The sequence below is a fragment of the Brassica napus genome, chromosome C7, assembly GCF_020379485.1.
Source record: "Brassica napus cultivar Da-Ae chromosome C7, Da-Ae, whole genome shotgun sequence".
In the NCBI taxonomy this organism is placed as follows: domain Eukaryota; kingdom Viridiplantae; phylum Streptophyta; class Magnoliopsida; order Brassicales; family Brassicaceae; genus Brassica; species Brassica napus.
The window spans coordinates 3,930,650-3,953,419 of record NC_063450.1 but is presented as its reverse complement, the minus strand read 5'-3'; the positions used below and the strand labels follow the sequence as shown (position 1 = coordinate 3,953,419).

General features: G+C 44.4%; 2 protein-coding genes across 2 annotated transcripts; both read left to right on the top strand.

Annotated features, from left to right (window-relative positions):
• The first annotated feature begins 4,255 nt into the window (after positions 1–4,255).
• LOC125590356 (uncharacterized mitochondrial protein AtMg00860-like) lies at positions 4,256–4,717 on the top strand. Its single transcript, XM_048763904.1, has one exon. The coding sequence runs from the start codon at positions 4,256–4,258 to the stop codon at positions 4,715–4,717; it is 462 nt and encodes a 153-aa protein (XP_048619861.1).
• A 5,933-nt stretch (positions 4,718–10,650) lies between these two features.
• LOC125590355 lies at positions 10,651–11,595 on the top strand. Its single transcript, XM_048763903.1, has one exon. It carries the CDS (start codon positions 10,651–10,653, stop codon positions 11,593–11,595), a length of 945 nt encoding a protein of 314 aa, XP_048619860.1.
• The last annotated feature ends 11,175 nt before the right edge of the window (positions 11,596–22,770 follow it).

Genomic DNA, 22,770 nt, shown 5'->3' with positions numbered 1-22,770 from the left:
GGCAATCAGCTCACCTCAGCTTGACGGAGTGTTCCGGTCCGGACCAGTGTGGCCGGGTCCGAGCGGTTACCGAGCCGTCCCGATGGTCCGTGTGGGACGAAGAGTCCAGGTGCGATCTTGGCTGAACCAGGCAATGAGACAAAGGCCTGGGGGAGTTGGTTTCCGTGTGGGAACTGCCAGGGAGCAGTTGGGGCGGTTATGGGAGCGGTTCTGAGCGGTTTTGGGCGAAATGGTACAAGGGGACAAATTGCATCTCCTTGGCAAATCCTTTGTAACCGATCGGCCAGAGCAGTTACCGGTCCCTCTCTCTATAAATACAGACCCTTGGGGTCGATTTTGGGCATCATTTTTCCTAGGGAAAGCCCTGAAGAAATCGTGAGACAAAAGAAAAAGAGAGTGGTCGGCAACTTGAAGAGCAACTGTGTGTGGTGGTGCTTGATCTGATCCGACCAAACCGTGACCGTGTGAAGCAGGATGGATACCAGACAGAAAGAGAAGGAGAAGGAGAAGGAGAAGGACTTGGCGCCTGGAGAACGGACTCCTAAGGTTAGTGGTGTGGTTCGCAAACCATTGGACATAGCCGGCGGTTGATCCGACCGAGTCTATGGTCCGATCTGTTTTGTTGGTTACACCCATTCCGACTTTCTGATTACTTCAACTTATACTCTGGAAAATTATGGTTTAGTCTGTGGGTTCAGATTTGATGGAACTGATCCAAGGCCTTGGCCGGTTCAGGAATGTAGCCCTCGGCCTTAGCCGGGCGGTTCATGATCAGGATCCATATGATCCGGGTCGATTCTTTGGATTCTGATTATGGGAATCTCTTAGTTGGGATTTATCATGAGTTTTAGTGAATTTTATTTAGTTTTTGGAACACTTTTGAAATCGGCCAGATTAGGGCTTGATGTGTAGTTTGATGATTAGTTATGGAACCAGCCATGCAATGATAGATCCTTGTGTTAGGTTATCTGATCATATGCTTGTGTGTTGTGTTTGTGGTTCAAGGTACATACTTGGACCGTGGTAAAGGAAAGGAACTGTGAGGACTCCAGCCGTGGGAACATGTGTGGTGATTGGGTCATTGTTGATAGATGTGAAATACTGATAACCTATTGTGCTTGTTGTGAACTTATGATAGCCTAGTGTGCAACTTATGTATTAAGAACGAATGGATGTTGTATGGATCTTGTTTAAGTATCTATAAAAATAACAATTTGCTTTACTTGAATCTGATTGTCTAATTATGATTGAATGAACCTCAGAACTCTGAAAAATACTTAGAAAAATATTACATATGAAATCGGAAGTAAAGGGATCGAACTGAATGAAATGATTAAGTAAGCCGCGGTCTGGTTGGATTGAGGAATCCTGGATCGGGTCTTACAAGTTGGTATCAGAGCTGATTGATTCAAAGATTTGTTTGGGTTATTGGGATCACCACACATTCGGCTGTTGAGACTCACGGTAAGGGGGTTGTTTTTCCCTTTTTGTTGAATGCTTGGTTGCATAATAATAGGATTGGATTGAGGTTTTGGATTCTGGTATGAACTAACCTTTGTTTGTGTTATGATCCTAAGGGTACTAAGCGGAAGTCTAAGAAGGGAAAGGAGGCTACTGGAGCATCCGGGAATGTTGAGGCTGAGAGAGTCGATCCGACTCAGGTGTTGCCTACTCAGGTGTTGCTGACCCCGATGGGTCCGGTCAACAATGAAACCGGATTGCCGCAGGGACCAATCCTTCCGACTGAGTCTAACAGTTAAGAGGCAGGTGATCAACGTGATCAGAACCAGGACCAGGAAGCTGAAACTTCCCGTACTGATGAACGGGTTGGTCTTAACATGGCCGGTGGTGCTGAGAATGTTGAGACTGGTCCGGAAAGAGAAGTGGCCAAGCCTTCCATGAGGGAGGTGTTGGAGGCTTTGAAGCTCATGGGAGCACAAATGGTGACGCTGACCCAGGCGTTCACACCTTTGGTGAATTCATCTGTGGATCAGGTTACTCCTCCAGTTCGTGTGGCTCCTCGGGCTGCTGGTGAACGTTTGAGATCAGTAGCTGAGGTGGTAGAGCTCGACCCACCGGACCGGGTGGTGCGCAAGGTTGATTACCTGAAGGTTTTGGAGCACATCTCCAAATTGGGAACCAAACACTTTGCTGGAAGTGTTGATCCTATTGAGGCTGATGAGTGGAGGAGCAGGTTGGTACGCAACTTTAGCTGAACTCGTTGCCCTGAGTACAGGAAGGACATAGCTGTCCATTTCCTGGAAGGTGACGTACACAATTGGTGGTTGGTGCTGGACAAGCGTACCAGCGCCAACGGCACCATTGAGCGTTTTGCTGACTTTGAGGTTTAGTTCAACCATAAGTACTTTCCTGCTGAGGCGTGGGATCATTTGGAGTCAAAGTTCTTGGACTTGACTCAAGGCCGCAAGACAGTTCGTGAGTATGAGGAGGAATTCAACCGGCTCAGAAGGTATGTGGGAAAGGAGTTGGAGGATGAAGCGGTTCAGGTCCATAGGTTTATCCGTGGCTTGAAGGCCGACCTTAGGACCTACTACTCGGTCTGCACCTTCCATACTATGTCTGAACTGGTGGAGAGGATGGCAATCCTTGAGGCTAACCTTGCTGAGGAAGTCTAGGAGTCATGCCACGTCTGGTGAATCTGGTGGATCCAGAGGCGACCGTAAAAGGAAGAGGGACGCGGCCGAGGAGGGTAAAACCTCAAGTGGTAGGCCTGAGTGTCCCAAGTGTGGTAGACGCCATGGAGGCGAGTGCTGGAGAGCCATGGGTGCTTGTACTCGTTGTGGCAAGATGGATCATGCGGCTCGGGACTGTCCGGGACCAGACCAGAGTTGGGAACATGGCTCGGGTGGTGGTGGATCTTGCCACTGTCACGGCTGTGCCAAGGCAGGACATCTCCGTAGGGATTGTCCCAAGTCACAGGGTTGACAGGACAAGAACCGTGGAGAGGCAAACAAGTCGAGCCAGAACCGGGGTCATTCCTCCACACCAAGAGTGTACGAGCTGTCTAAGGACGCGGACGAGGCTGAACCGTTCAAGGCTATCACTTGTAAAACCTCTTGATTTATCTTTTCAATTCAATAGCATTGCATGGTATGGAATCTAGGATGGATAGATACCTGGACTAGGACCTTGATAAAGGCCTTGAGTAATGTTATGGAACTTAGAACGGTTAGATGCTTTGAGTGGACCTTGAATAGGGCCTTAAGTGTTGATGAATAGATACTTTGAATGGACCTTGTGTAGGGACCTTGAGTATTGGTGGTGTGGAAACGCATGTACTTTTCGACAGTGGAGCTACACATAGTTTTATGAGCCCAGGGATGATCGGAAAGGGTTTGTTCCGGATAGGAACTGAGGATGAACCCTGCATAGTGAATGCCGCGCTGGTGGCCAACAGATGCATTCATTAGGGTGGGTTAAGGGGATTCCGGTAGTGATCGAAGAAAGGGTAATGCCTGCGGATCTGATTGTTATCCGCCTTGAGAACCACGAAGTGATCTTAGGTATGGATTGGCTTGGAGAGCATAGGGCCACCCTTGACTGTCGTCGTGGACGGGTGCAGTTTGAGATGGGTTGTGAAGCCCCGGTTAGCTTACAAGGGATGTGTCCGACCCCTGGAAATATAGTGGTGTCAGCAGTCCGAGCGGAACGGATGCTTGAAAATGGTTGCGAGGCCTTTTTGGCTACTATTACCACTAGGGAGGTCGTAGGGAGTGGTAACCCGGACGGGATTCCGCTGGTCAGTGAGTTCAAGGATGTGTTTCGAGCACTACAGGGCATTCCCCCTGATAGGGCTGACCCATTCATAATAGAACTGGAACCAGGGACGACCCCAATATCAAAAAGTCCCTACCGCATGGCTCCAGCTGAGATGGCCGAGCTGAAGAAACAACTTGAAGAGTTGTTGGATAAGGGCTTTATATGCCCCAGTGTCTCGCCTTGGGGAGCACCAGTTCTCTTTGTTAAGAAAAAGGGTGGTAGCTTCAGGTTGTGTATTGGTTACCGGGGATTAAATCGGGTCACTGTGAAGAACAAGTACCTGTTGCCTCGGATTGATGAGTTGTTGGATCAACTCCGTGGAGCAAAGTGGTTCTCCAAGATTGACTTGGCCTCTGGATATCATCAGATTCCAATTGAGCCAAGTGATGTTAGGAAAACGACATTCCAGACACGATATGGTCACTATGAGTTTGTGGTTATGCCGTTCGGACTGACCAATGCACCAGCGGCATTCATGAAGATGATGAATGGGATCTTCCGGGAGTACTTGGACGAGTTTGTGATTATCTCTATAGATGATATACTCGTGTATTCCAAGACCAAGGAAGACCATGAGAGACATCTTCGAGCAGTGTTGGAACGCCTGAGGGAACAACAGCTCTTTGCTAAATTGAGCAAGTGCAGTTTCTGGCAGAAAAGCATTGGGTTCCTTGGACACATTGTGTCTGATCAAGGGGTGTCTGTTGATCAAGAGAAGATCAAGTGTATACGGGAGTGGCCGCAGCCAAAGAACGCGACGGAAGTAAGGAGCTTCTTGGGGCTGGCCAGCTATTACCGGAAATTCGTCAAGGGATTCTCGAGCTTGGCTCAGCCCATGACCCAGCTGACTGGCAAGGACGTGAGGTTTGCATGGTCTGAGTCTTGTGAAAAGAGTTTCGCCGCTTTGAAAGACATGTTGACTAGTGCACCGGTCTAAGTATTGCCAGAGGCGGATCAGCCTTACGTGGTGTACACTGATGCATCAATCACTGGACTTGGATGTGTCCTGACACAGCACTCGAAGGTGATAGCCTATGCTTCATGACAATTGAGAAAGCATGAGGGAAATTATCTGACCCATGACCTTGAGATGGCCGCGGTGGTATTTGCATTAATATATGGAGATCATATCTATACGGTGCTAAGGTGCATATACTGACGGACCACAAGAGTCTGAAGTATATATTCACTCAGCCTGAGTTGAATCTAAGGCAAAAGAGGTGGATGGAGTTTGTTGCAGATTATGATCTGGACATAGCTTATCATCCGAGAAAGGCTAACCTTGTGGCTGATGCCTTGAGCCGCAAGAGAGCGGAGGTATCAGCCGAGAGGGAGGCGGATGAACTGGGAGGGATGGTATGGTCGCTGCGTCTCAACACTCTGGCTGGCCAGGACGAGCCATTGGGGTTAGAAGTAGTGGATCAGGCCGACCTGCTTACCAGGATTCGACAAGCACAAGGCTTGGACGAGAACCACAAGAAGGTTGCTTCCAATGACAAGACTGAGTACCAAACGGCTAGTAACGGTACCATCTTGGTCAATGGAAGGATTACCGTTCCTAGCAACAAGGAACTGAAGGAAGAGGTTATGAGGCAAGCTCATAAGTCTAAGTTCTCTATTCACCCAGGGTTTAACAAGATGTATAGAGACCTGAAAAGGTATTACCACTTGGTGAGGATGAAAACAGAACATCAAGTTCCCTGTGGTCTACTCCAGAACTTACCCATACCTGAGTGGAAGTGGGATCACATCACAATGGACTTTGTGACTGGTTTTCCCACAACCAGGAACCGCAAGGATGCGGTATGGGTTGTGGTCGATCATTTGACCAAATCAGCACATTTTCTAGCCATCCGGAAAGGAGATGGGGTGGATCAGATTGTGCGGATATACTTGGATGAGATAGTGCGGTTGCATGGTGTTACAGCAAGCATTGTCTCTGATAGAGATCCAAGGTTCACTTCTTACTTCTGGCAGGCTTTTCAGAAGGCCGTGGGAACCAGAGTAAACATGAGTACATCATATCATCCTCAAACGGATGGATAGTCTGAGAGGACGATCCAAACCTTGGAGGATATGTTAAGGGCGTGTGTCTTGGACTGGGGAGAGTCTTGGGAGAAACACTTACCTTTGGTGGAGTTTTCTTACAACAACAGTTTCCACACAAGCATTGGCATGTCGCCATATGAGGCTTTGTATGGAAGGCCATGCCGGACACCTCTATGCTGGACCCAAGTGGTGGAGCGTAGTATGTTGGGTCCTGAGATTGTGGAAGAGACCACTGATAATATTAGGATGGTCAAGGAAAAGATGAAAGAGGCGCAAGACCGTCAGAAGAGCTACGCGGACAGGCGTAGGAAACATCTTGAGTTCGAGGTTGATGATCTGGTGTATCTCAAGATGATCACGTTCAAGGATAGGACCAGGGTTTCTGGGAGGAGGAAACTGGATCCTAGGTATTTGGGTCCGTTCAGGATCATAGAGAGGGTGGGAGCCGTGGCATACAAGTTGAACTTGCCATCGGCCATGGATGCATTTCACAATGTGTTCCATGTATCCCAACTCCGGAAGTGTCTGACGGACCAAGACATTGTGTTGCCTGAGATTCCTGATGATCTCGGTAAGAGCTTAACCTTGGAGACTAAGCCGGTTTGAATCGTGGATCGGACAGTGGTGTCGGAGTTCAATGGTAAGGACGTCATCACTTGGGAAATGGAGGCAAGGATGAAGGCTGAGTATCCGGAGTGGTACGGTCAGTTCCTTCCTGATACAACCCTTGACTTGGATTCGAGGACGAAACCATTGTTAGTGGGGGAGATTTGTCATGACTCCGATCCTAGATAGGATCGTCCGGACGGACTGTGGCGCGAGGCAATGCACTGATCAGGTCATCTGGCCTTGAGACAAGCGTGCCATGGTCCAAGTTGATGGTTAAGGACGTCAGACAGCTGAGACTTAACCTGGATACGATGGATACAAGTTGTTTAGAGCTGGACGAGTGATCCGGTAGCTGGACGAGGTCCGGGTCAAACTCAATCAGCTCAAGAGAGTGTGGTATCAGCGCACTCAGTGTTGTTCAGCTCACGGGATCTGATGGACTAGCTCCCTCAGCTGGGGACAGTTGGAAATCAGCTCACCTCAGCTTGGCGGAGTGTTCCGGTCCGGACCAGTGTGGCCGGGTCCGAGCGGTTATCGAGCCGTCCCGATGGTCCGTGTGGGACGAAGAGTCCATGTGCGATCTTGGCTGAACCAGGAAATAAGACAAAGGCCTGGGAGAGTTGGTTTCCGTGTGGGAACTGCCAGGGGAGCAGTTGGGGTGGTTATGGGAGCGGTTCTGAGCGGTTTTGGGAAAAAAGGTACAAGGGGACAAGTGGCATCTCCTTGGCCAATCCTTTGTAACCGATCGGCCAGAGCAGTTACCGGTCCCTCTCTCTATAAATACAAACCCTTGGGGTCGATTTTGGGCATCATTTTTCCTAGGGAAAGCCCTAAAGAAATCGTGAGACAAAAGAGAAAGAGAGTGGCCGGCGACTTGAAGAGCAACCGTGTGTGGTGGTGCTTGATCTGATCCGACCAAACCGTGACCGTGTGAAGCAGGATGGATACCAGACAGAAAGAGAAGGAGAAGGAGAAGGACTTGGCACCTGGAGAACGGACTCCTAAGGTTCGTGGTGTGGTTCGCAAACCATTGGACATAGACGGCGGTTGATCCGACCGAGTCTATGGTCCGATCTGTTTTGTTGGTTACACTCATTCCCACTTTCTGATTACTTCAACTTATAATCTGGAAGAATATGGTTTAGTCTGTGGGTTCAGACTTGATGGCACTGATCCAAGGCCTTGGCCGGTTCAGGAATGTAGCCCTCGGCCTTAGCCGGGCGGTTCATGATTAGGATCCATATGATCCGAGTCGATTCTTTGGATTCTGATTATGGGAATCTCTTAGTTGAGATTTATCATGAGTTTTAGTGAATTTTATTTAGTTTCTGGAACACTTCTGAAATCGGCCAGATTAGGGCTTGATGTGTAGTTTGATGATTAGTTATGGAACCAGCCATGCAATGATAGATCCTTGTGTTAGGTTATCTGATCATATGCTTGTGTTATGTGTGTGGTTCCAGGTATAGACTTGGACCGTGGTAAAGGAAAGGAACTGTGAGGATTCCAACCGTGGGAAGATGTGTGGTGATTGGGTCATTGTTGATAGATATGAAATACTGATAACCTATTGTGCTTGTTGTGAACGTATGATAGCCTAGTGTGCAACTTATGTATTAAGAACGAATGGATGTTGTATGGATCTTGTTTAAGTATCTATAAAAATAACAATTTGCTTTACTTGAATCTGATTGTCTAATTATGATTGAATGAACCTCAGAACTCTGAAAAATACTTAGAAAAATATTACATATGAAATCGGAAGTAAAGGGATCAAACTGAATGAAATGATTAAGTAAGCCGCGGTCTGGTTGGATTGAGGAATCCATGATCGGGTCTTACAGACGCTTGTCAAGATGAAATAGAGTCTATAGTGAAGAACAACATGTGGTCTGTGGTTGATTTTCCTCCGAACTGTAAAGCTATAGGCCTGAAGTGGGTTTTCAAGGTCAAAAGAAATTCTGATGGAACTATAAACAAGTACAAAGCAAGATTGGTGGCTAAAGGTTACGTACAAAAACATGGTGTATATTTCGATGAGGTATTTGCGCCTGTTGCACGTATAGAGACTGTGCGACTGATCATTGGAATACCGGCATCGCGAGGATGGGAGCTGCATCACCTCGATGTCAAGACTGCCTTTCTCCATGGTGAGTTGAAAGAAGTGATCTTTGTGTCACAACCTGAAGGTTTCATCGTCAAAGGCAGTGAGACTAAGGTATATAAACTGAGAAAAGCATTGTATGGCCTGCGACAAGCACCTAGAGCTTGGAATGAAAAGCTTAATCATGTCTTGAAGGGGTTAAGTTTTGAGAGGTGTCTAAAGGAACCTTCTCTCTACCGTAAATAGAAGCAGGGGCATCTCTTAGTTGTTGCCGTCTACGTAGATGACTTACTCGTGACTGTCTCAAGCTTGGATATGATACTAGAGTTCAAGAGAGACATGGCAACACGTTTTGAGATGGGTGACCTTGGTAAGTTGAGCTATTACCTTGGGATTGAAGTAATACAACGAGAAGGGAGTATAGTCTTGAGCCAAGAGCGATACGCGACCAAGATTCTTGAAGAAGCTGGGATGAAAGGATGTAATGCAGTTCACATTCCAATGGATGTGGGGTTGAAGATAAACAAAGCTGAGGACGAGGAAGGTGTTGATGAGAGAGACTATCGCAGGAATATCGGGTGTCTCCGATACTTGATACATACAAGACCTGATCTTGCCTTTAGCGTTGGAGTTCTGAGCCGATAAATGCATGACCTAAAAGCTTCGCACAAGGCAGCTTTGAAACAAGTACTCCGATACTTGCAAGGTACACTAGCATATGGTCTTGTGTTTGAGTCAAAGCCGCATGAAGGTTTGGTTGGTTACAGTGATAGCAGTTTTAATATTGATCCGGATGGCTGAGAAGAATTCCACCTAAACATCTGATGGATCCTGTTGGAAAAAAATACTCAGGTATTGAATTCCTCCAGACCCCAGGCAGGACACCGACCTCTGGGTCCCCGCTAAGAGAAACCCCGGTTCCCCGCTATGGAGTTCTCCGGGTCTGGTCCCCGAGACCGCCCCCCTTCCCCTAGGAAAAGGAAAACTTCCGATAAGGAGAACCTTCCATATTTCTGAATATGGAAGAGTTTAACCTACTCCAACCGACTAAGGTCCGCCTTAAGAAGACTATATAAAGGGAACGTAAACCCTAAAGCAAGAGGTCGACACTTCAAGACTTAGAGATTAGAGCTAGGCGGCTACAACTAGGGTTTATACACCAATCATTGTAGTTCCGGCTTGTTCTATCTAATAAAACATCTCTTCAAGTCTATTTCTCTCTAATACTCACGAATTCTATACAATAACCAGCCTTGTCCATCGTTCTGTGGTACTCACAAAGATCCTACACAAAAATCCCCTAACAGTTTGGCGCTAGAAGGAGGGGAGTAATCTAAACTACGTGATAATGGCGGTGGACGAGCAGGATGAGCTACCCGAAGCTACCCAAAGAGAGGCCGAACTCCAGAGGCAAATCGATGGTCTGCAAAGCCAAGTAACCGAGTTGCATAAAACTCGGGAGGAGACCAATCCCGAGCTCTCCTTGGAGTTCCAGAGCTTGAAGGAGAAACTCAACAAACACTCCAAGCAACTGGAGCAGAGCGCCGAGAAGCTCAGACAGCTCGAATCGGAGAATCTTACTCTCCGAGATGAGAACCAAGCCCTCAACACGACCAGCAACAAAAAGCGTCGATTCCGGGCTCGGGTTCGCCCATGCCGACTCTGGAGACACCCAACTCCGGGACGGATGCAAATCTCCCACCTACGGCATCGGGAGAAGGCGCACCAGCATGTGAAAAGACTCGGACCCACGACGTGGAAGAAAGCGAATCTGAGCTGAAATCCGATGAGGAAGCACCTGACGGAGCAGCGATAGCGGAGTCTTCTATGATCGTTCATCTTCACCAGATGTTCTCCAAGAGGCTCGACGCCATGCAGTCCATGGTAGAGAGGCTCCCAGGGGTAGATCCTCCCATCCGGAAGAGCAACCCCGACTCTTATGCCGATACTCCTTTCACGGATGAGATCACCTTGATCGAGATGCCCAGGAAGTTCTCCTTCCCCAGCATAAAGGCGTACGATGGCACCACTTATCCAAACGACCACGTTGCCAATACAGACAAAGGATGCTCGCCGTAGCACTCCCAAAAGGGTCGCGCGAAGCTACCATGTGCAAAGGGTTCGGCTCCACTTTGACCGGACCCACTCTGCAATTGTATATCAACCTACCCTCCAAGTCCATAGTCTCCTTCACGGTTCTCAGCGATAAATTTGTGGAACAATTCGCCAGAAGCAGGGACCTGGAGAAAACCTCTGACAGCCTCTACGAGATCCTCCAGCACCGAGCAGAACCCCTACGAGGCTACATAGCCCGCTTCAATCAAGAGAAGGTGGCTATTCCCGAATGCAGCATCCCCACTGCTATCTCTGCCTTCAAGAGAGGCCTGCTCCTGGACGGGGACCTCTATAAGGAGCTAACCAAATACCAGTGCAAAACCTTGGAAGACGTCATATCTCGAGCCTGGGCGCAGGTAAAATGGGAGGAAGACATCGCCAGCCGTGCTAAGGCGCAACAAAAGCCAGATCCCAATACGATCAGACTAGACCAAACCGAGCGAGACGAGAAACCCTTTCAAAGACCAGCCAGGGACTCCGGAAATCGAATCCGGGACAGATACCAGAACCAGCCGATCAAGAAGGCAGAAGGGATGGCAGTGTCCACGTGGCCAGACATCTCTCACCTCTCCGTCTCAAGGCCGGAGCTGATCAATGTTCTGAGGCAGATGGGCCAACAGGTCAAGTGGCCTCAGAAGATGAAAGCACCCGACTCTTTCCGGAACTCTGGTTTCTGGTGCGACTTCCACCGAGACCACGGTCACAAAACAGAGGACTGCGTCGCACTAAAGATCGAGGTCAACGAGCTGCTTAAGAAAGGACACCTCAGGGAGTTCCTTTCCGACAAGGCCAAGAGCCATCTAAGCAAGGAGACAACGGGGAAGCCTACTGAAGCTGCTCTCGTCTCGCCACCTCATCAGGACCGAGTGATTCATGTCACATCGGGCGGTTCGGAGATCAGCAGCATCAGCCATGCGGCCGCGAAGAAAAGCACCTAGAACCCTAAGCACGGCCTAGAGGCAGCCAAGCCAAAACGCATGCTCCTAGGCACGGACAAAATAAGCTTCACGGCCAAGGAGCCGGAGAAAGTTCTCACCCCGCATCACGACGCCTTAGTCATATCGCTCACTGTAGCGAACTGCCTGGTGAAAATGATACTGGTAGATAATGGAAGCTCCGGCAACATCATCTTCCAGGCCGCATTCAAAGACCTGGGGCTGGAGGAAAATGCTCTAACTCGGAGGATAACCCCACTTATAGGGTTCAGTGGGGAAGTCAAACAGACCGCTGGAGAGGTGACCCTCCCCGTGTACGCTGAAGGGGTCAACATGTCAACCAAGTTCCTCGTTGTTGACTGTGACTCGTCCTACAATATTATCCTCGGACAGCCCTGGATCCATGGCATGGGAGCCGTCCCTTCAACTCTTCACCAAATGGTGAAATTCCCTACACCCTGGGGCATAAAGGCGATTAGAGGGGATCAGGAGTATTCCCGCTCCTGCTACCAGACCACTCTGAAGGAAAGACCAAGGTCTTATAGTAATTATAGAGTAAGCCTCCGGCTCATCACACCAAAGAACTAGAGGTAGAGGAAATGGACGACATGCCATTAACCGAAGGATATCAGGTCCGACATCTCAAGATCGGCTCCAAGGTGACAGCAGGATTGAGGAGAAGACTAGTAGACTTCCTCAGGTCTAACTCTGATTGCTTCGCTTGGTCCCACGCAGATATGCCTGGGATCGACCCGGAGGTCATCATGCACAAGCTGCAGGTGGATCCCCTACATTGATATCACTCAAATTACCCTAAACAGTGATTAATACTCTCTCAAATAAGAGGTAGAGTTGTAGTACTTTGGGATCGAATCCACAGAGAGCTAGGGCACACAATAGACTAGAAATCAAGATTAAGCTAGGCAAACAGTTTATAATGCAGTAAATAAATGAAAGCAAGGTGAACAAAGTATTTGTTCGACTGGTTGATTGAGGTTGTAAACAGTTAGGAGAAATAGCTAGACCTAGGGATTTATCAATCAAGAGATTCAAAACTACAATTCAAGGATGCTAATGGTTTATAGATTAATTCTAGAACTCGATTTTAATAAGTAAGCAATCCAGCTTTCGCATGCAATTGCTAATCAGATGTCTAAGTCCAGTCTCAGCTGTCGCTTATTGACTTGGTGTGAGTGTCGATCCATGCTATGGCCTGAGCGTCGATCGATACTTCCTTAAACTAGCATTAACGACCTAATCGACCCGGAGGTCATCATGCACAAGCTGCAGGTGGATCCCCTACATTGATATCACTCAAATTACCCTAAGGAGTGATTTACTCTCTCTCAAATAATAGGTCGAGTTGTAGTACTTAGGGATCGAATCCACAGAGAGCTAGGGCACACAATAGACTAGAAATCAAGATTAAGCTAGGCAAACAGTTTATAATGCAGTAAATAAATGAAAGCAAGGTGAACAAAGTATTTGTTCGACTGGTTGATTGAGGTTGTAAACAGTTTGGAGAAATAGCTAGACCTAGGGATTTATCAATCAAGAGATTCAAAACTACAATTCAAGGATGCTAATGGTTTATAGATTAATTCTAGAACTCGATTTTAATAAGTAAGCAATCTAGCTTTCGCATGCAATTGCTAATCAGATGTCTAAGTCCAGTCTCAGCTGTCGCTTATTGTCTTGGTGTGAGTTTCAATCGATGCTATGGCCTGAGCGTCGATCGATACTTCCTTAAACAAGCATTAACGACCTAATCGACCCGGAGGTCATCATGCACAAGCTGCTGGTGGATTCCCTATATTGATATCACTTAAATTACCCTAAGGAGTGATTTATACTCACTCAAATAAGAGGTAGAGTTGTAGTACTTAGGAGGCGAATCCACACAGAGCTAGGGCACACAATAGACTAGAAATCAAGATTAAGCTAGGCAAACAGTTTATAATGCAGTAAATAAATGAAAGCAAGGTGAACAAAGTATTTGTTCGACTGGTTGATTGAGGTTGTAAAGAGTTAGGAGAAATAGCTAGATCTAGGGATTTATCAATCAAGAGATTCAAAACTACAATTCAAGGATGCTAATGGTTTATAGATTAATTCTAGAACTCGATTTTAATAAGTAAGCAATCCAGCTTTCGCATACAATTGCTAATCAGATGTCTAAGTCCAGTCTCAGCTGTCGCTTATTGACTTGGTGTGAGTGTCGATCGATGCTTCCTTAAACAACCATTAACGACCTAATCGATTTAGTTCAACTAGATTCCTAAACCAACTTTCGTATGTGCCTAGATATCTAATCCAGCAGAGTTCGGGTTCCGTTAGTTGATTGCACTTTCGTGCCTCTCAACTATCCTATGATTCTAGGTTCAAAAAATTAGTCACACTATCGTGCTATTCTAACTATTCCAGATCCTAGTATTACAAATCACTCTGGTGTAGAGATCTATAGATAACCTAGCAATCCTAATTGATTATCAGTATGACATTAAGCTCATGAAATCCCTAAACCTAACAAGATGAATTGCTCAGACATGCAAGCAATAACACAAATCATAGTCTGAATAATATAATAGATAAGAAAGCAAATATAAAACCAATGGAGTTCCAATCAATCTCTGAAGGAGAATTAATCTTCTAGCCAAGCCTAAGAGAAAACTATAGAGTAGGATAATAGAAAGCGTGTAGCCGTCAACAATGGCTTAGAAATACATAAATAGGGTTTATTGTCGTTCATGGGTATTTTGGTAACTTGGTGTGGCTTATGGGCTTCCAACGGTCTTGAAATATGCTTGGCCCACGTTCTGGCATCACTGTCGATCGACACCAATGCTGTGTCATCGATCGACAGTCTTTCATTTCCTCGACAGCTTCCTCTCGCGAGGCAGACTGACTACTCTTCAGTAAAACAGGCATAACTTCTGCTATAGGATGCCGATCGACCTCAAACCGGTGGAATTGAAAATCTAATTCACAGCTCTATCTTGTATCAAAAGATGGGCTCAATCTAACGGTGTAAAGGTCTCCATCCATAGCTAGACATCTGACGCGTCTGTGCAGTTCTGCACCGCAAAAGGCTCCAAAATCACCATATTTCTCCAGAACGTCCCTGAACCTGTAAATACTCTAAATAGACTCTATATAGTAGTAAATATATATTAAAACACTTATAGACCATGGATAAAAGTGGGTAAAATCCATGGTCTATCAACTCCCCCAGACTTACCCTTTTACTTGTCCTCAAGCAAAACAAACAGGCAGTCTCTCTGAAAGAGGTTTGAAAACAGCAGGGACTCACATGATTTAAAACTTAGAATCATCGCCTCTACGATATTGCAATCCACATATAATAGTCCTAATCACAAAAGCACATTATACCATATCCTAGCTTAGCAACCAAATTCACCTAGCCACCAACTTAGCAAATCTTGTCTTAACATAAATAAAAGTGCATGCTTTACCTTGGGAGTATCGATCACAGGATGCAAGGATTTTCAAACAAATATCTGGATCTGCAGGTAAAAGTTAGTTCCTATCTTTTCTCTCTACTAATTTCTCTCTTTAGTCAAAGTCTGCTTATATTGCAAGATCATTGACAAAGATTGGACATGCTTCCATGAATCAAGCCTTAATGGTGATTGCCATCAAGTCATGTTCACTTCTTTTTGACCTATATCCAAGAATTCATATGTATCGAACCTTGATGATTGCCGCCACCAAGTCCCGTTCGAATTCTTTTTGTTGGAATCCTTATGAAGCAAGCCTTAATGGTTGTAGCCACCAAGTCCTATTCGGATTCCACCTAACTAACACCTATATATATATACATAATTTATATTTTTCTTTCTTTTTTTTTCTTTCTTTTTCGTTTTTTTTTCTTTTGAAAATAAATATCTCTACCTATAAATCTAGGGTCAAAATAGAGAGAAAAAATGTGATATATCTACACAAGGCTTTACCTTCCAGACTTGTTTGAAGAATCCGATCTCATGTATACCAAGCCCCAAGACGAGCAGTTGTGTCAAGTTTAGTGTTGGAGGTCAGCTTTGGTTCCTTCAAACAATATCAGCAAGTATGAATAGTTGACAGGTTGATCCACTTTAGTATCTTTAGTACTATTTGCAATCAATAAGTCTAGAATGGTGCTAAAGAGTGGTTAGAAAACAAGTAAAAATCTAATAAGTTCGTTATCCCCTTCTTGACTCAATAAAACTCTTTTGAAAACATTTTGATAAGACTCATAAACACACTAATATCAGTAAACATCCCCCCAGACTCAAATTACACTGTCCCCAGTGTATATCCAGTTGGAGTTATGGTGATAAATAAATCATAAGAACACAATTTAACAAGTAAAAACGATAACCTACTCGCTGATGTCAGTGTCGATCGACCCAATGAAGTGACAATCGATCGTTGGATCTGAAGTGCTGTCGATCGATATCGAGCTTGTCTCATCGGTCGATGTGCTAAGGAATCGTCTACTCGGATCTTTCTTTTCTTCTTCTTTTTTTTTTTCTTTTTTTTTTTAATCTAAAACACAATATTAGTTGAACCTCCCCCAGACTTAAACAACACTATCTCTAGTGTTATACAGTCTAAGATTGGTGGGGAAATAAATCATAAGGACAATATTTAACAAGGAAAAACGGTATACCTGACTTTCATCTGAGTGTTGACCAACACAGTTCAGTGGCGATCAAAACTCTTGAAGCTCTATCGATCAACACAATTAAGTGGCGATCGTCGATGCTAGTGATGCTCTGTCGATCGATGTTGCGCAGCCATCGTCGATCCTCGTGCAAATTCGTTTTCCTCGGCTATTTTTTTTCTTTTTTTGACCTACAATAATTAAAAACTTTAATCAGTAACAATCTAAACTAAACTGAAATAAATTACCTAATAGTGAGTTGCCTCCCACTCAGCGCTTATTTTCAGTCATTAGCTTGACTTTTGGAGATCTGATTTAGTCTGGATGAGCATGTGAACTTGCTCCAGAACAAGTCTCAGTGTCTCTCTTTCTCATCTTGTTGATGCAGTTGATAAAAGCTCTTGCAGAAGCTTTCCCTTTGTCTCTCAGTTCTGGATCACATAGCACTCTGACCTTGGTAAAGGATTCATAACCTCCTCTGCAGCGCACTCTATACTCAAGACTACCCTCTTGACATTGCAAAGGAACTACTGATAGGGAATCTGCATCCGCATTCCTTTTCTTTTTCTTCTTTCTATTCTTGTTCCTTCCCCCAGACTTAGACTTTTCAGTCTCGGGCTGTTCTGAAAGTCAGAGGGTATCGACCGATGCTGAAAGCTTCTTGTCGATCGATTCTGAAGACTGAGAGTTGTCCGATTCTGAAGGCTTATTGTCGATCGATTCTGAGGACTGGAAGTCGACCGATGCTGCAACTCTAATTTCGACCGACGCTGATTCTGGTATTGCAGGCTCGCGATTGAAATCAGCTGTAGGTCCTGGATCTTCAAACATCTCTATGCATGAAATAAGCTCCTCACTTTTCTTCTTTTCCCTGGGATCATAGAAGACAGCTTCATCAACATTAGTCAAACACATCTTATTTCTCTTAAGATCACAAACTGCCCCTACAGTAGCCATGAAGGCTCTTCCAGAAAGGAGTGGAGATGTCTTGCCTGATTTGATATCCATAGCATGAAAGTCCACAGGGATAATGCATTCCCCTATCTCCACCTTAACATTCTTGGTCATGCCTGCTGAGTTTACTCGGGAGCTATCCACGAAAGTGAAACTATCTTTAGAAGGTTCCATCTTTAGTCCTAATAGCTCAGTAGTGTCTATGGCCATGATGCTGACTGCAGATCCAGTATCGCAAAGGGCGTTTGGTAAATGGTGGCTATGTATAGAGCATGGAATCATGAACTTTCTAGGATCTTTTTCCTTCTTCAGTGTCCTCTTGGGTTTACGGCTGACCTTGTTGAATAGGAGCTCAATATCCTTATCAGTCTCTCTGGTCTCTCTAAAGAAATCGCCAAGTCTATACTTATGATATGCATCATCAAAAGACAAATCCTTAGGAACCCTCTTCACCCTCTTGTGAAATCCTTCAAGTTCCTCTTTGTTAACTTCTCTCCTGAGGTGATTGGGGATATAGGGTTTCCTAGATTTCACTCTCTTCTCAACCGGAATTTCTTCTTTCGTTGCCTGCTTTTCCATGGCAGGTTCATATCCGTCTGTTTGGTGTCGATCGATACCTGGTAGTTGTCGTCGATCGATACCTGGTAGATTTTGTCGATCGACACTCTCAACAAAAGAGGTTTCAGCTAGGGTTTTCTCTTGCTCAGGTGCTTCTGAAGATTGGTGACTTACCTTCTCTATTGTCTCCAAGCAAACTGAGGTCTGAGGTGGATTTCGAGAGGCCTTCAAGCGGTGTGCATCAAGATCTGGTAAACGTAGTTGGTATGGTATTGGCGGTTGTCGATCGCTGCTCTTCTGTTGTTATCGATCGCTGCTCTTCTGTTGTTGTCGATCGATGTTCCCATGTTGCTGTTGATCGATTGCATTGTGTTGTTGTCGATCGATGTTGTCCCTTTTAATTAGGGTGGGAGGATGCGGGTGTCAAGCGGCAAAATCTGAGTGGCTCTGAATTCGAACAGTTTTTTCTGATCCCAAAGTGGTGTCGATCGATGCCCGACTGATGATGTCGATCGATGCTCAGTTGTTGGTGTCGGTCGACACCAGTACGAGCTGCCTATTGACATGCAGCTTTTGACTAGGAAAGCATCTTCTTCTAGCTTTTCCTGCTCGAGCACTTCCCCAAAGTCATCATCTGAGATGGCATTAACCTGGTGCCTCTCACTTTCCACAGCTTTCCCTTTGACCTGAGCTTCTTGCTTCTTCACAGCTTCTGCAGTCTGACAAACCTGGGCATCTAGCATCATGACATGGGCATCTAAGGTTTCAATTTTTCCATTCAGCTCTTTGTAGAGAACATCCAACCTCAGATTTAAGTATGCACTCGTCTTCTGCTGAATTTTCAGGACCTTCTCTATCATAGATTCCATCTTTTCTATATAGCCCTGATCCTCATCCTTCTCTTCAGCATATTCTACCCATGAGACTTCATGTACAGAACCAATCTCAGCCTCAACGATCTTGTCACCATCCATTGCAGCTGATTTTATCCTGTGCATATCCAGATTTTTGGAACTCTTGCTAGACATCAAGTTCTCAATAAGTCTCTTAGCTTCCTCTGGGGTCCTTGTCTCGAAGTTTCCTTCGCTTGCAATATCCAGCATCAATAAACTTGCAGAACCTTTTCAACAACTGAGTCTCCGTAAAACCATGATGTGTCCCTTTGGTATCTCCTAAACCTTTCCCAAGAGCATTTGAAAGCTTCTGTAGGTCCCTGAGAGAATGTCCAAATTTTATCTCTCATCTCTTCAGCCCATGCATCATCTAAGAATTCAGTCATAAACGCAGTCCTGACATCATTCCATGTAGTGAGAGATCCTGGTGGTAGACTTCTCAGCAAATTTTTAGCATTCCCAGAGAGAGAATATTTGAACAGCTTGCAGATGATGTAGTCTTTGGTTGCTTCATCCTTCTGTATGCCATACACAAAGTCCTCGAGTGTCTCAATATGATCCGAGGGATTTTCATCAGGAAGACCACGATAAGGGTGCTGACCCACAAGAGAGAAGTGTGTGTGGTGTATCTGAATTCCCTGGATTTCTAGAGGTCGAATCGAAGACCTGTTGGTGAAGAACTGACTAGGCATGGTCAAATCTGCTAACGATCTCTGAAGAGGAACTTTATCCTCGGTGGCAGCAGATGGCTCAAGGATTGCAGTCCCTTGTCCATCTATCCTCTGACCTGCTGCATTACACAGATGAACTCCAGTGTCATGCAGGTCTCCATTCTCATCCCTCTGTAGCACAAGTGTCGCGACCATGTCTGCTCGCGGATTGGTGTCGATCGATCACTACAGGAAATGTGGGTATTAATAGCATCGTAGCATAGCGTTTTTGGCATTTCTGCTATTGTATACCAACACTTGCCTTTATAGTAGCGTTTATAAAATTTAAAAGCTATGTTTGTAATCGCGGGAAAACAGAATAATTCAGCCGCATTAATTTGGTAAGTGGAGGCGCCTTACCATTGCAAATCAAAAAATAAATGCTATCGTATATGAAAAAATATATTAAAAAGTACTTAAGTTAAAATCGAAACCCTTTTCTCTTCACTCTCTTCACATTCCACTAGAATCGCAACCCTTTGTTCTTCATAGTTTCGAAGAAAATCCCGAGAGTTCTCTCGAAACGAAGCTACAATTGGTATGAGTCTCGATTTGATTCTGAGTTTAGATTAGAAAGTTTCCTCCATGATTTTGATTGGTATCTCTTCGATTTGATTCTATGTTTGTGTGAACATGCATGTCGATTGGTATCTCTTCGATTCGAATCTCTTTTGACTTTAGGTTTTGATTTTGATTGTGGGTTTCGATTTTGATTGATGTGAAAGTTTGTGATTTTACCGATTTTGATGTTGTGTTTCTATTCTTAGTTTCTGTTAACACATGCATGTCCAAGTTTGTGATGTTCGGTTTAGATTTTGATTTTGATTTTGGGTTTTGATTTTACTTTGATCGAATTTGTTCTTTGTTTATCAGTTTCAGAAATGGCAAAGACAAGTGGAGGAGGACAAGTTGGTTCTCGTCGGAGTAGACGTAATCAAGGATTGATGTGGCTAAGATCGGTAATGCAAATGTCTGGAGGCTAACCGCTGAGGTTGAATACATGTCTGATGCAATAGGTTCGGTTGTGGCATGGCCAAATGACAAAATCAAGTTCGTCTAAAACTTCTCATCTCAAACAGTTTTCAAGTTGTTATGTCGGTTATGTATTTCTAGTGTTTGATAGAATGTTTAAGTACTGATATGCTCAGTTAAATCATGTGTAATATTATGTTATGGTTAATAAACAAAAACAAATATTATGTGTAATATTATGATCCCTATACCCTAAAGTGCATAATTTTACATTGAACCATAAGCTTTAAAAATTAAAACCATAAACGATAAGACCAAAAATTAAAAACCAATACCCTAAACCCTAAAGTGAAAACCCTAAACCCTAAAGTACAAACGTATACCCTATACCCTAATTGTTCTTGATTTCACAATTTTGGTCATTATAAAAATGATATTGTAATCTTAATTTCATAAAAATCATTAGTTATAAATTTTAAAAACACTCATTTGTTCAAACCCTATACCCTAAAGCCTTTGTACATACAAATAAGTAGCAGTGTTTATGAACATATGAGTTAGATTGTTCAATTTTATAAAAGCATTTATAAAAAATTTAAATTTATAAGAAATATTTTTAAAAAAATTTGAATACTAATATTTTATTTTTTAAGATTTAATTTATATTTTTTTTGCTTAATATCCTATTTTATACGTTAATTTTCAGATTTCAAACGAAATGAATACCCTGAGCCAATGAGGAGTAACCTCCAAGATTGCAGACGTGGCGATTTCAAACGAAATTAATACCCTTGATTCGTCTTGGTAACTTTGATCTGAGCCGTTCTTTTCTGAGCCAATGAGGAGCAACCACTAAGATTGCACTCTGATTAATCCTACACCGTTCGTTTTATCTCCATAACTTTGATCACAACCGTTCAATTTTTCTGTCTTTGTTTGCATTGGAAAATTTCAGAACACAACATCTCGTGTTATGTCTTGCGAGCTTTGATTTGAACAAACCCTAAAGAAAGAAAATGAATCTCTCGAGCTAAAATCGCACCAGCCGTTACTGTATTCGCCGATTGAAAGAAAGCAAATGGATAAGACGTGGATTTGGCTTCCAAGGTATAACCTAAAATCTCTCGAGCTTACTTGTACTCGCCGATTGAAAGAAAGCTAACTTCTTTTGTCTGATTCTTGTAGGAATAGTCACGACTACTCAGAAGGAGCAACTAATTTCATGAATTCGTCAGCAAGAAGATTGGGAAGTCTGTCTGAAATGCTATGCCCTTGTAGAGACTGCCGCAATCTGAGCCATCACTCACTGGATAAAATTGTGGAGCATTTGGTGATTAGGGGTATGGATAAGAAGTATAAGAATTCTTGTTGGAGTATTCATGGTGAAAAAAAAAAGATTCTGCAGAAGACAGTGTTCTTCAATATTAAACGGAGGCATTTGATTTGTTACAGACAGCATTCTCCATGGATGAAGGTGGTCCAAATCAGACAACTGACAATGGGGTAGAGACAAATGAAGATGATGAAGCACCAGAGGAAACTGAGTTTAGAAAAAAGCTAAGAGACGCTCAAACGCCATAGTACTCGGATTGTATCAAACACACGAAGGTTTCAGCTATCATGGGACTTTACAGATTCAAGGTTAAAAGTGGTGTGTCGGAGAACTACTTTGATCAGCTGTTGGTTTTACTTGAGGATTTGCTACCTGAAGACAATGTCCTTCCCAAGAGTTTAGCTACAATCAAGAAATTTATGAAGATCTTTGGGTTTGGCTACGACAATATTCATGTTTGCAAGAATGATTGCATACTGTATAGGAAGGAGTATGAGAACCTAGAAAGCTGTCCAAGATGCAAAGTTTCAAGATAGGAAATGGATAAGCACAGTAATGAGATAAATGTCGGGATTTCGGCAAAGGTCCTTAGATATTTTCCAATCAAGGACAGATTTAGGAGGATGTTTAGATCAAAAAGGATGGCTGAAGATCTGCGTTGGCACTATACCAATGCCGCTGAAGATCGTACAATGCGACACCCCATTGATTCTATCTCTTGGGCACAAGTGAATGATAAATGGCCAGACTTTGCTGCTGATCCAAGGAATCTTCGACTTGGGATTTCTACAGATGGGATGAACCCTTTCTCCATGCAAAACACCAGTCACAGCACATGGCCAGTGTTGTTAGTGAACTATAACACGCCTCCAACCATGTGTATGAAGGCTGAGAATATAATGTTGACATTGTTGATCCCTGGTCCAAAAGCTCCTGGTAATAACATAGATGTTTACCTAGCACCACTGATAGACGATATAAAAGATTTGTGGGCTGAGGGTATTGAAGTGTATGACTCATTTGCGAAGGAGAATTTCAAACTCAGAGCCTTGCTGCTTTGGAGTATCAGTGACTATCCAGCCTTAGGAACACTGT

Excerpts from the sequence above, each read along its gene's own strand:
- LOC125590356 (XM_048763904.1), top strand. The coding sequence starts at position 4,256 with ATGAAGATGATGAATGGGATCTTCCGGGAGTACTTGGACGAGTTTGTG.
- LOC125590355 (XM_048763903.1), top strand. The coding sequence starts at position 10,651 with ATGTGCAAAGGGTTCGGCTCCACTTTGACCGGACCCACTCTGCAATTG.